We start from the raw sequence: 14,026 nt of genomic DNA, 5'->3' as shown, positions 1-14,026 counted from the left end.
TCAACGCTGCCTGCGGCCCGCTCCCGGCCGCGCCCGCCATCATGGCCTGCAACCCGTGAACGCACTCGCCCCAGCCCGTGCCGTTGGACCTCGAACGGGAGGCGCACCTTGACGTTGCCGGAGATCCACGCGCACCCGCCGCCAGAGATCCAGGCGCGCCCCTACCGCCATAGATCCACACTTGTCGTCGTAGCTCCGCGCGCCGTCGCATCCCATCGCAGCCCCGCATGCCATCAAAGCCCCTCCCATCAGAGCCCCAGTGCGCTACCTCCGCTTCTCGCCCCGCCACCGCTCCTCACTACCGTGAGTGAGGGGCGAGAAGGGGGGGAGGAGGGGCAGTCGAGGGATCTCGCTAGCAGGAGAGGAAGGGAGGGAGAAGGCCGGCGGAGAGAGGTAGGGCTAGCGGGAGAGGGAGGGGGCGGCGGGGGGAGAGAGAGGAAGGGAAGGGGGTGGTAAAGGGATGGAGTGTTCACGGAAGAGGGAGAGAGTTTGGGGGTGGCGGAGGGGGATAGGAGGAGGTGGACGGGAGGCGGACGGACGTGGATAAGGTCGTGGGGGTCGGAGGCTGTGGCGGACGCGAGCTCGCTTGTGAAGCAAATTGAGTAAAAATTTTGGGCCCACTCTATCTATCACCGCCGGTTTGTAATTGAAACCGGCGGTGATGGTCTTTTTCACCGCCGGTTTTAATCTCTTACAGCTCACTAACCTTTCAACCGGCGGTGATAGGGCGGTGGTGATGGCACAATATGTAGTAGTGAGTTATAGACACCGAATTTATTTTAGATAACAGGAGGGTTCCCCATGACTAATTATGATTCACATAAAAAGGACAGCAGGAAGAGCGTGACAAGGATAAATCAAGAAACAGAGAAGGAAGTATAGAAAATCAAAGCGATAACTCATGCTTTATATAGTCCGATTTTATCTCGGAGAGCAGCAAGAGTTAAAGGGGTTTTAATAAAGGATGATAAAGTCCGACATTTGACAAGAAATGAGCAATAAAACAAAGAAAATCTGCCAAAATAGAGTTATTACTGAAACCACCATGCATGGCCAGATTGTTTAGAAAATGGAACTATCTCCGGCCTCCGCCGACCGCACCATGCATGGCCAGATAGGGGCGCTTTCATCAGCTTGCCAATCTCGAAGTGCTCTCATGCTTTGCTGTTAGCTCAATGTCCTAGATTCTAAGGTGATTTAGTGTGTGTTTGGATACGAGGTGCTAAACTTTAGCAGGTCATATCGAATATTTGGATGCTAATTAGGAGGATTAAACATGAGCTAATTACAAAACTAATTGCATAGATGGAGTCTAATTCGCGAGACGAATCTATTAAGACAAATTAATCCATCATTAGCAAATGGTTATTGTAGCACCACATTATCAAATTATGGACTAATTAGGCTAAATAGATTCGTCTCGCGAATTAGACTCCATCTGTGCAATTAGTTTTGTAATTAGACTATGTTTAATACTCCTAATTAGTATCCAAACATCCGATGTGACAGGTGCTAAAGTTTAGCAGGGAATATCCAAACATCCCCTTATTCTGTTGGCATGATTTGGTTCCGCAAAATCCTGAAATTACATTCTTTCTAGATGTTCCACCAAATGTACATTATGATTCCGACATTCCGTTGAACTCATTACATGCCTTCTCGTCTCCTTTCTTGTGTTCCTCTCGCCACACTATGATTGGATGATGATCTTGTAGGTTGGGAACACAATGATACTCCTTGTGCAATTCGAAACAAATATTATAATCCATGTGGTATTGCAGATCACGTAGAGATAGAAACAAATATTATAATCCTTGTGCAATTCGAAACAACAAACTCACTAGCTCTAAGTTTTAAAACACAACTTCCGTACAAGCACAAATTCTATACTACAGAGCATAAACAGAGCAAGGTCAACAGCCCAACATAACTAAAGTGCTTCTTTGAAGCACAGTAGTTGACCTGGTGCAACTTCGTTGCTTACATGTTCTATGAAGATGCTTTGCAATGAGCCATACAAAACGATCCTAAAAGAAATAAAAATGAAAGAATAAACTATCACAAATAAATAGGACGCTTCTCCGGATCAGGATCATCACAAATTTTCTATGGCCCCTACATTTGAAGGAAGAAGATCAGACCAACTAAATAAACAAATAATCAACTGCCACGACGGCTTTCCTCCGAATCAGCCGCCCCAACATGCACGCAGGTTGCCAAGAACAGAGCATACGTGCAAGCATTTCCGTTACTATTGTCTTCTACAGAGAATCAGAGCCGGCTTCGTCGTCGCCGTCGGCCACGGCGGCGCCGGTGGGGAAGATCCCCTGCCCCGGCGACAGGATCGCCCTCGGGTCGTACCTGCGCTTCATCGCGGCGACCCTGCCCAATTTCTCCCCGAAGTGCCGCCTCCAGCCGTCCGGCGACGCGTGGTGCGGCAGGTACTGCTTGCACCCGACGCCTTCCCGGTCGCAGAACTCCAGCACGGCGGCGTTCTCCCCCTCCAGCCGCTCGAGGTCGCCGGCGGCCACCGCCGACCTGAGCAGCCCGACGGCGTAGAACACGTCCCCGTCCGGCGTGGCCGGCGTCATCCTGTCGTCCCACATGTTCTTGTTCATCGGGTACATGAGAATGAGGCCGACGGGCTTGGCGTCCCTGAGGATGCCCTTGAATACGCTGGCGTCGAAGTCGAGGATGCGTGACTTGGGGACGAAGAGGTTGAGCCATGGGTGTGGCACGTCCCAGACGCCAGCCGACCGGAGCTTCTGCTCCTCACGACCGATCCGGTCAAGGAACTCTAGGTATGACACGTTCCTGACGAATACGAACCCCGGGGCAAAGCTTAACTCCTCCAGTTGTCTTTCAAGTTTCTGCAAAAAAAAAAAAGTTAACAATGTAAGTGTGTGCTTGAGCGCTAATGGGTCGATGACTCTTGATAGATGAAACTCGGTTGTGATTTTGTACCTGATTCACGGAGGAGGCAGTGTCATCGTTGTAGTACATTGCACCCTCAATGTAGTAGATTGCGTTGGACCCGGTCCTGAGGACGAGCTCGGCAAGCTGATCAAGTTCTGAGGCTGAGAAGAAGGAAGACGACCTCCGGCCCTCGGTGAGGGTCCGGTTCAGCTGGACTTGGCCTTCAATGTAGTCGAAACCGGATCCGTTAGACCGTTTTGATATGAGCAGCTCCTGATCACTGGTGAATGATTCTACGTCTGAGTAGGCGATTCGGACCCAAAGAACCCGTTTGGGAGAGGGTTCAAGCGCGATCCGAGCCCGGGTTATGACCCCAAACTGACCCAACCCGCCCAATGCTGCAAAGAAGAGGTCTGAGTTCTTGTCCTGGGAACAGGTGATCATTTCGCCCATGCCTGCAACGAACATGGCTTGTTCATTACTTAATTGCTGTGCATTCTACTCGTGGACACTAGTTGACAAACATTTAAATAGATGGATCAATAAACCACTTGGGCACTAGTCAGCTCTCTCAGATTGTATACGTGACCAGCAAAACTTATACATACCTGTTACCACGTCAAGCTCGTGCACATTGGAGATCTGTGGCCCATGCCGGAACGCCTGCCCGCCGATGCCCCCGTTGGAGAGCGTGCCACCGACTGTGATATGGAGGTAGTCGGTCCAGATGCGGGGTGCGAGGCCATGCTCGAGCGTGGCATGTAGGACGTCGATCCACAGCTGCTCGCCGCCAACATCCACCCACAACTCGTCGGAGGACACGTTTGCATGGTAGCCATGGTTACCACGCCCCATCGAGCGCATGTCGATGACAATGCCACCCGGGGCAAGGGCTTGTCCTCTCGCCGAGTGACCTTGCCCACGGGGTGCCACGGTGAAAGGCTTCGACTGAGAGATTGAGAGCCGGATTAGGGCAGCAATATCCGCGGGTGAGGTGGGATGGAATACCCCATTTGGGATGGCTTCCACAATGCGGCCAAAGTCCGACGATGCTTTGGCGGTCGAATCATGGTCGACGTGGATTTTTGACACAATGTCTAGGGTGAAGATATCATCATCTGGTAGGGCTACGGTAGATACCATTTGGAAATGGTTTATGGTGGAAAGGAAGCTGGTCATCATGAGAAATGTAGCTACACAAGCTTTAGGCATGTTGTTGGAAAGGTTAGGGATGGAAGCTGGGCAGCTTGAGTTTCCTGGTTGCATGAGAGAGATCCTTATGTGTGTGCTAAAGGTCATCAAGTCCTTGGCATTTATAGTTGAGAGTGAGTGGTTTCAGTTAGTATTAGCTTTGAAAAATGCAACAAGGGTGGCTGACTTCCTGCCAGAAAGGACAGATCCCAAAAAATAAAACTTGGTGACCGGCCCTTTGTTTGACTCTTCAGAAGACTCTCAATGATGATTGGTCAATACAAAATCGTGAAACATTCTTGACTTTTGCAGGCCTAAAAAATATATATTTTATGAAACAAGAGATACATATAGAAAATGGTTGCTTGGAAGTTGGGAGCAAAACTTTCATGGGATATCATTAAGCATGGTTCATGGTACTAATTGTCAACCATTTGATGGTTTCAAATCGAGTGTCCTAGTCAAAGTCTGAAACAACAGAAATTGTTTACTGCCAAAGTTTCAACGTTCTATCACAAGTAACTAAGTTATAATTGTCCCAAGACAATCAACAATCTAGAATATAATCTCGATTTAAGACTTAGAATTAACAATATTTTTTTATTATTAACTTGGTAGAATCTCAGTATCCAATGTCGTACAGTATGTGAGTCCTCCCTGTGAATTACATGTGAAATTTGCAGCTCTCCTACTTTCTGGAGACACAAGCATAGACACAGATAGAGACGGAGAGATCATTAATATTCGGTGTAGTCTTTTTTTTCGAAACACATTACGGACGCTACACACACCCATATGAATACTACGAGCAGCTTCGAGATTGAAGCACTGTCGAGAGGCACATCGCCTACCACTGAAAGAATAGCGCCGATTTTTCAGAAAAAATTTAGCACCCATGCCAAATCAAGGACTCGATCCCAGGTAAGCAGATTTCATTAGGAGTTATATATACTAAGTTCGTTACAGTGTCATTTTATCACATTGTTACAAATTGATATGAAATAATTCCTTCCTAAAAAATAATTTGTCACACATCCATTTAACATTAAAATCTCACCTTTCATCATTGATTTTGACAAGCAGTAAATACTAAATAGTTTTAACTTTGCAGAAATAGTACTAATCCATTTAGGTATCTAATGCATGCTATTTGCAGGATCAGGTTGGATCTTGGATTATAAGATCTGATGCTGCTTTAGCATCTTCGTTTTGATTCACAGTCTCAGATCCACAACATTCTATCTTCGAGCCTAAAATATTGCTGTGAGCTTTATTATTATTATTCCTAGTTACCCACTCTAAAAGGTAAATAGTCTGTGCCTTCTTTTTCTCCAACATCTATATGTTATTGTGTTCTTGTCAACGTGTAGGTCCACAGGTTGCTGCATCCACGTCTCCGAGATGAAGTAAATAAACATAAAAAATGGCCAAAAAAGAGAAGAAAATGGCAAAGATGAACCGCGGGTGTATTTGGTCCGTAGTACTACTCCAAAGATTGACTTTGACGGTACACCTTTCCTTTTTAAACATAGCTTTCCTTTTTCTTCTCAGAGAGATCAGAAGGATTGACTTTCCGTGATATAGGCTTCTAGTACTCAATTATATTACCTTGTTTTTTTTTGGCATAGTTTTTATTTTCTGAAGTTGATAAACATATGATAACAATGTTGAGTGTTGACATATATACCAGCCAATGGGTGGCCTGAAAATAAGTAATGTAGAGTAGAATTTTCAGTTAACGCAATCAGCTTAGTCACAGCAGAGATGAGAACTTGAGACGGCAGTATTAATTAAGTAACCGAAGAGATATTGTTATAGATTGGGGAGCACGGATGTTATGGCCTACTTGTATAAGACCAAATCAGAGCTCGAGATATGTCAACGTACTTCATGTTTAAATATGTTCACTGCCAATTAGTGGTGGTCATCACAAAATTTGCTCATTTTCTAATAAAAACAAATTCAACATAGATATACTCCACTCACCATTCATGCACCAAATAAATTAAATCAAATGAAAACACAATGTATGCTTGGAATTTATATCCAAGTCAATTGTGATCTTTTGAGAAACAATAATCGTTTTTTAAATACCATTTGTTTATTTTTCATGCTGTTTTACATTATAAATTTTATTGTGATAATACGTTGCACGTAGTCTAAATCTGTGTTCCCTGAATCCGACAGGACGACTTTCAGCTAAATTGGGGAATAGGTCATTGTTTGGCCGGTTAGAAGAAGAACATCCAGTCAAATCATGGCATGTAACTCTTATAGGAAAACTTCCTATTTGTTGTAGATAACAGTGCATTCTCTTTCAAGTAATTGAACTACTTGTGTACACATATTTAGGGTAGCCTATCCTATAGGATGTGATTTGAGACTAACATATGCCTGCAAGCCTATGTTATATCGTTTCATGTTGTGCATAGTATAGTTTTCCCTAGAGGTATGCGATGCTTGTATTTCAATTGGTACATTTGTCAAATCTTTCACTCCATGTGTAATATGGCTTAAAACTCCATAGATTGACATCCTCGCTCTGTAAAAAAAATAAAAAATAAGTTATTATACTCAATTTGACAGGTGTGCATATGCATGTGAGCACGTGACAGTCAATTAGCATCAAATATGACTAGTGAACATGACAATCGATGCCATTTTACTTTTTATTAATCTGTCCTAAAATTCCTTAAATAATTTATTTTTTAGGACCGAGGGAGTAATGTTAAGTTGTACTTATAGCCGCTTAGTCAGCGACACTAGCAAAGTGACCTTCACTCCCACCACATGACTCGGGTTGTCATGAACCGGTAGTGACGTCTGACGTATACCGGTTAAACGGCAGCAACGGCCGAATAAATGTAGTCGTCGAGGACTACTGATGATGTCCTCTGTCACTACTACTGTTGCCTAACGAAACCATAGCCTAGATGTGAATACAATTATTTGACAATCCTTCTTTTTCATATTGGTAGATTGTTTGTCCTACTACGGGTTAAAAGACTATAATGCTCCTAATAAGAACATGATGGCCGTTTTTTTTGGTAATTAACTTGGTGTGAAGTTGTGCATACTTTTTTTTAAGGAAAGTCATCATGGCGAGCTTAGTTGACTCGAATAATAATATTACATCATCAACCAACATAGATACAACAAAGTCGTGCATACTTTAGTTGGCTAGATTCAAAATAGTTACGTCATCAACCAACGGTAATGCATATAAATATACCGGTATTCGGTGGCCAAAGGCCGTGCACGAGAGAATGCGTCTGTGTGGGACTGCGAGACCCAAGCTTCTTCATGGGCATAGAGGCCCAAGAAGAAGCGTTTTTGACTCTTGAGTCGGGTGCCTCTGTTGAACGCGGTGGTGTTAGATTATGGGCCCAAATTGAACCGCATTCAACAGAGTTTACACCACCACCACCACACAACCAACATTTGTCAATTCTTTTTTATTTCTCTTTTTTCAGTTCAAAAATGCTGAGCGGCCTATCTTGGGCCCAGATGTTGCGCTCCCTGTCCGGAGGAGGATCCAACGCGAACCAAAATCAGCAAAAACTTGCGTTGCGTTAAGTGCTGTTGGGTTCCTTTAGTCCTGGTTCCGGGACTAAAATTTAATTCAGGATTAGACTTTAGTACCTACCCTATTTGAATTTAAAGACTAAAAATCATTAAAATAGATGAATAAAGATCAAAATACTCATAATCAATACACAAAATCTGCATCCTAATATGTTACAACACTCCCCAAATTGCTCATCCCGTGCTGCCTTGCCGCGCTGCTAGCCGGCTATACACTCTCCAAATTGCTCAAACATTTGAAAAATTATCCATACATTCGAAACAATGTTCATGTATTAGAAACCATCACAGCTATAACCTACTAAACAAGCCATCGGCTATCCAATCACGAAACTGATTCATGTTTTGATCTTCGACCCCATGACATGTATTAGCTATATTTCCTTGAGAAGACAATGCTTCGGACAATGGAACATAGTTTTTATCATGGTCACACAAATCAAAGTCTGCATCCGCCAAATAACTCTCTCGAATGAAATTATGAAATGTCATATATGCGATAATTATTTGGCTTTGCTTTGGCATCGGATAACTTGGTAGATCTAACAAAATACTCCACTTCATCTTCAAAACTCCAAAAGACCGCTCGATAATATTTCGAAGTGAAGAATGTGCATAATTAAATTGTTCTTTTTTACCTCTTGGCATTAGGCCTTGTCGATACTTCGGGAGAAGATACTGTGTACCCTTGTACGGTGCAAGATAACTCGGTCGGTTTGGGTACCCCGAGTCGACAAGATAGAACTTGTCTGCACATTCAAATTTTTTATGTAAGTCATATGGCAAGTTGCAACTATGAGACAAAAGAGATTATAGAACACGTCAATACCTTGAGGTGGATGTGGAAACTTGTCTCCATACTTCTCAATTGTATCTTTGAACACCCTCATATCATGAACTGAGCCAAACCATCCCACCACGACAAAAGTAAATCTCATATCGAAGTTACATATGGCTAACATATTCTGACTGGTATATCCATATCTTCCCATATATTGCACTACCCTACCATCTATTGCTCCAATACAATTGTCAAGAAAAACGAGAAGATTGCAACCTATGATGCACACTTCTAAATTTAGGGTCTACTGGTCTAATGATATCAGCCGCAAGCTTGCTCACACTATGCAGTACTTCATCAAACTTCCTACTACATGTCTCGAGTGACCTAGTGAAACAATTTTCAGCTTGTCTAATAGACCGAGGGGCACCACATATCCATAAAAATAGCCCTAAAGCCTCCATAGATGACATCCTCCGTATGGACTTCAATCCATATAACTCAACAAGCAAATTATGAAGCTTATCAAACACACTCCTGCTCATCCTAAACATGTTGTAGTAAAAATTCTTATTTCCTAGTGTTTTCATGACCCATTCATATCCACTTTCTGTTGGTACTCTGTCCTCCGATTTGTTCATGTATGTGTCAAAGTGGTACGTACCGATCATGGCACTAGCAACAATAGCAATTCTTCTCCTCCTCTCCTGACACCTCAAGACATAATCTGCTAGTGCATCCTCATCATCAATCACCTGTTTGCAACAGCAAGAAATTACCATCAGCAGGATTATTATGATCATAATTATAATCAGCAGCAGCAAGTACTTCAATGTTGAAATAAAATTACATATTCAGAGGTTCATCACACAATAAAATGTTCAACAAACATTCAGAGGTTCAACACACAAAAGAGAGTTCAACAAACATTCAAAGGTTCAACACACAAAAGAGAGTTCAACAAACATTCAGAGGTTTCACATAGATTAAGCTACTACATGGAATCACTTAAAATCATCACCCACTCATGTCCTTGCACCATCTCTTCAACCACATGAACCTTTCTTCATTTAAATCGAACTGGCAAAAGATATCCCGGTTGTATTCATCTCGAAACAACTTAGTAGCCATGAATTATTCCTCTGTGTCTTTAGTTGCCCCACACTCCACAGCCATCCTCAGACATCTTGCTATTTCTTATTTCATCTCTTGCTTTTCTTAGCTTCTCTTGTTGTTTGTAAAGACACTGTTTAGAAAGCCTTCTCCATCTGCATCTTCACCTTCCTCATCACCATATGCTCCTTCAGACTCATGAGATACTTGTCCAGGGATGCATGAGGTGGATCCATCTACTGTCACCCCATGGAACATCTCAGCTAGTTGCTCCATGTACGGAGGTGCGCCGTACTAGAACTTCTTACACTCCAATTTTTTATGAAATGCACAAATCAATACACAAAGCAAATATAAATTAGATCACAGACATGAAGACATAATCACAATCATGAAGATATGATGACACGGTTCAAAGATAAATTACCTCGGTGTATTTTTTCCACAAGGCAGCGGTGCTATGATCGTTCCATCAGGTGCTCGGCTTAATTCAGTATGTTGATTAAGAAACAACCAGAAAGTGTAAAGGGTCTTGCATTGAGTCCATCTATTCCTCATTTGTTTGGTTGAATGTGTGAGGCCAGCCTTTGTGAAAAATTGTTGTCATATCTCATTGTAACCTCTAGTTGACATTGTCCCATTCAGGCAATTCCCTACCCTTATTTATTCAACAGCAAGATCACAAAATATATTTGTGTTTTCTTCGGTCCAATTGACCTTGTCAAAACGGTTCTATTACAGAAAACATAATTAGCTAAATCTACCTAATGGACCAAATCAACATATGTACTACCTAATGGAGCATCACATCATAGCAAATCATGACAAAACAGCAAAGCTAGTAATGGAACATCTTATCAGAGGAATCAGAGCACGGATCTGGATCTTACCGCCTGGCAATGGCCTTCAAAGCCGTTGTCATCTTCCTCCTCGAGTGCGCCGACATGCTCTGGAGGAACGGAGCTGTTCCCGGCAAACGTGGATCCACGGCCTCCGCGGTTAGCCACCGATCCCCCACGGCCTCCCCCACGGCCTCCGCGCTTAGCCATCGATCCCTCACGGCCTCTTCGATGACCTCCGTCGAATCCCGCTCCAGTGGCCAGTGACCTCAAGCGGCGACCTACTGGGTGCGCAGCCTAGCATCCTCCACGGCCAGATTTGCCGCCAGGGCCAAGGGGAGGTAGCCATTGGTTGCCGGGAGCAACTTCCGCCTGTAGGTACTCTTGGTACGAACCAAGGTTGGGAAGATATCAGCCTGGGAGTTGAGATCCAGATGCTCCATGTGCATCTGGGGAGCGGAGAGGCTGGGGGCTATCGGACGATATGACGTCGACTGGGAGAAGAGGCCAAAGTCGTCTTCGTCGGGAGCGTCCGGGGAAGCAGAAAAGCTGCAAGCCGCCGAAGATGAACCCGCCTGAGAGAAATAGTCGCGGTAGCCGTTCCCGTGGCCGTCCATGGTGGATGGGGCGTGGGGAGGAATGGGTGCGGCGGTGTCAGTGTGGGGAGAAGCGAGGGCGGTGGTGGGGAGGAGCGGGGGTGGCGGCATGGGGAGGAGCGGGGGCGGTGGTGCCGGCATGGGGCGGCATGGGGAGGAGAGGGGACGGTGGCAGCGGCGTGGGGAGCAGTGAGGGTGGCGGCGGGGAGGGTAGCGAGCGAGGGTGATGCATTCGGGAAGGTTCAAGACGGGTGGGGAACGGAGCAATAATGAGGGACAGAGGGTATCCTCCTGGACCTTTAGTCCCCTTTAGTCACCTCAAGAAACTAATCCTTTAATCCTCCATTTAATTCCTCTGTTTGAAAATTTAGGAACTAAAACATTTAATTTCTCTGTTTGAAAATTTAGGAACTAAAAGAGATCAAAGAGGATGGAACCCAACATGACCTTACTTTGAAACCTGCCTGCCTTGGTCGATATAGAATGCACGGACCGGCAGGTACCTAGCACCATGACAAGATTTGACAACCATCCCCAGCAAAAGGACACAACAGCGCGCATGCTACAACCTGGTGAGCACGAGCCAAGGGGCCCAACGCCCCGAAAATGTTGCAAAGCTTATCGTCTCGATCACGAGCGGCATTGCCGCCTTGCCGGCCGGCACCAGCTGACCTTACAATGCAAGTTCCAGCCAGATCACACTGCTCACTCTTGGAGCACAAATTTCACCAAAAAATGAGGCGCATTTCATCGAAATCCTGGCTTAACTCCGCCACCCAACCCCATCCCAGAAGTTTCAGAAGGCATTACACATTTACATATGTGCTCCTCCCTCTACAGAACTCATCACACTTGCTTAATAATTACTTACACCGGCGAGACAACATCAGCCAAGGGCGACGAAGGCCAAGCTCTCGATCGATCGCAGGTCGTCAGGTCATCAGTAGTTGTTGCCCCACTTGTACCGTCGGAACATGTCCTCGGTCTGGGCGTTGCGGAAGGCGCAGCACCCGACGAGGTAGACGAAGACGAGCGCGACGGCGGCGACGAGCAGCGCGACGTTGGCCTTGCGCCACTGCTGCCGGAGCTCCCCCAGCACGCCGGCCTTGCAGGAGGCGCAGCCGTAGCAGAGCAGGGCCGGGTCGTTGCTCCACGCCGCGCAGTCCGCGTCCGCCGCCGGGTTCGCCGCGCCCGCCCACGCCGTCGGGCCCACATACGCGTACCCGCACACCGTCGGCGGCTTGCAGCACCCCGACTGCACATTATTATTGATTATTCAGAAGTTTAGAACGGAACTCAGAAGCTTCCCAAAACTGCCCAAGAGTCTTAAGAAAACCGGTGGCTGGCTACTTGGGTCCAAGCGCCGGCCCACATGGCACATGCCCCTGCTCTGGAGTCTGTGCTCACCCTCTCACACTCTCACCACACACCTACTAGGCATGAATGCATGATGAACAACACATTTACAGATCACTGACTGAGTGGCAGCAATCATCTTCCCCGACTAGTGGAAGTGTCTGCACTCTGCAGTGCAAGCATAGTTGGAGCATGGATGGCCCACTTGCCACAACAATATACTGGACTGATGACTGATGCAACCCGTGGTGCGTAGTTTAACACACAGAACTTTCTTCACCAGGCCCTACGAGATTGTTCCTTGATTCCTCTTGCCAGTACTACTACTGATAGTACTGGCTGGTACCCACACTTTAGAAAGTAGAAATGAAACTACCAGCCACCTTACACTGGTGGGAGTACCGTGAAACAGTGGAAGTACCTTAATCATAAGACAAAGTCGTTAAACGACTTTTCTAGGCCAGAAATACTATACATACCTAGATGTAATATTATCTATAAAATTAAAAAAACCAAAACAACCTGCAATTTGGAACGGAGGTACTACTCTAATCAACTGGTGAAATCGCTAGCGCAAAAAAAAAACAAGAACTAGGAACGAAAAATAGTTGATTAATTAATTACCTGGATGGGCGAGAGGTGGGTCATGTAGAACTGCTCGGGCACGATGAAGGATCTATCCGTGGCGAGCTTCCTGCACGTCCCGGAGCCGGCGACGCATGCCCGGATCCCCTCCCACCGCTCCGGGTCGCCGGCGACGTACCGTCGCAGCCAGGGCGAGTAACCCTCGAGGCGGTAGTCGTCGTACGCCCTGCCGGGGACCGGGTAGGCGCCGGAGCCGTGGGTGACGGCGAAGGCGAGGACGATGAGGGCGAGGAGCAGCGTGATGAGCCCCGCCATGGCGAAGAGGTAGCAGGCGAGGAGGCCCCTGCGGTTGCGGTAGGCGCCGAGGAAGCCCGCGAGGGCGACGAGGAGGAGGAGCGCGCCGAGCGCCGCGACGGGCCAGCGGGCGAGGCGCGCGCAGCCGTCGCCGCCGTGGCGGGAGGCGAGCCACACGCCCGTCGCGGCGATGGGGACCGTGCAGAGGAGCACCAGGAAGTTGATGCACGCCGTGATGTTGTTGCTCACCGCCATGGCTGGCCGGGCGGATGGGGGTGGGGATCGGCCGGATGGGCCTGGAGGAGAGAGTGAGCGCGAGCGTGGGAGTGAGTGTGAAAGGAGAAGGAAGTGTTTGGTGACGTGACGCGGGGAGATGGAGACTTTTCCGTTGGTGAGGAGAATTGCTGTTGATGAGCGGTCGCTTTGCAGGTTGTGGGGAAAGGAGGACTCGGGAAAAGATTACGGCCGGATGAACTCCAAAGAGCTCGAGATTTTGACGATGTCCTGGAGCGATTACTTTGCATGGAAGATTGTAGCCGCCTGCAGCAGCTTCTGCGGCTGGTGGATAACGTAATTTACAAGCATAATGCAACGCGTGGCGTATTGTTTACTACAGTGCCTGTGCTTGTGCGTACAGGCTGGCAGGCAGGCGTCAGGCTGGCACAGGAGGGCCGGGATCGTCGGAGGAAGGGGCCGCCGGCTAAGTCAGTCAATCGAGGAAGTCAATGCAAGTCGTCAGGGAATCACTGCAGCAGCTACTGTACTGCCAA

The 14,026-nt window shown here is 46.7% G+C and overlaps 2 protein-coding genes and 1 long non-coding RNA gene across 3 annotated transcripts; all 3 read right to left on the bottom strand.

The window, feature by feature from the left end:
• Positions 1-2,261: 2,261 nt before the first annotated feature.
• Positions 2,262-4,128, bottom strand: LOC101778401 (cytokinin dehydrogenase 10). Its single transcript, XM_012845316.1, has 3 exons — positions 3,525-4,128; positions 2,965-3,371; positions 2,262-2,870 (listed from the first exon to the last, which is right to left on the bottom strand). Exons 1-3 carry the CDS (start codon positions 4,126-4,128, stop codon positions 2,262-2,264), a joined length of 1,620 nt encoding a protein of 539 aa, XP_012700770.1.
• Positions 4,129-7,843: 3,715 nt separating this feature from the next.
• Positions 7,844-9,217, bottom strand: LOC111256934. Its single transcript, XR_002677191.1, has 3 exons — positions 9,138-9,217; positions 8,522-8,590; positions 7,844-8,441 (listed from the first exon to the last, which is right to left on the bottom strand). It is a non-coding gene; the product is annotated as an uncharacterized LOC111256934 (long non-coding RNA).
• A 2,308-nt stretch (positions 9,218-11,525) lies between these two features.
• LOC101767590 (tetraspanin-2) lies at positions 11,526-13,786 on the bottom strand. Its single transcript, XM_004965985.3, has 2 exons — positions 13,002-13,786; positions 11,526-12,276 (listed from the first exon to the last, which is right to left on the bottom strand). The coding sequence occupies exons 1-2, from the start codon at positions 13,509-13,511 to the stop codon at positions 11,962-11,964; spliced, it is 825 nt and encodes a 274-aa protein (XP_004966042.1). The 5' UTR covers positions 13,512-13,786; the 3' UTR covers positions 11,526-11,961.
• Between the last annotated feature and the right edge of the window lie 240 nt (positions 13,787-14,026).

Source organism: Setaria italica, chromosome IV (genome assembly GCF_000263155.2).
Source record: "Setaria italica strain Yugu1 chromosome IV, Setaria_italica_v2.0, whole genome shotgun sequence".
NCBI lineage: Eukaryota > Viridiplantae > Streptophyta > Magnoliopsida > Poales > Poaceae > Setaria > Setaria italica.
The sequence above is the reverse complement of the archived record's forward strand: the minus strand, read 5'-3'. Positions and strand labels throughout refer to the sequence as shown.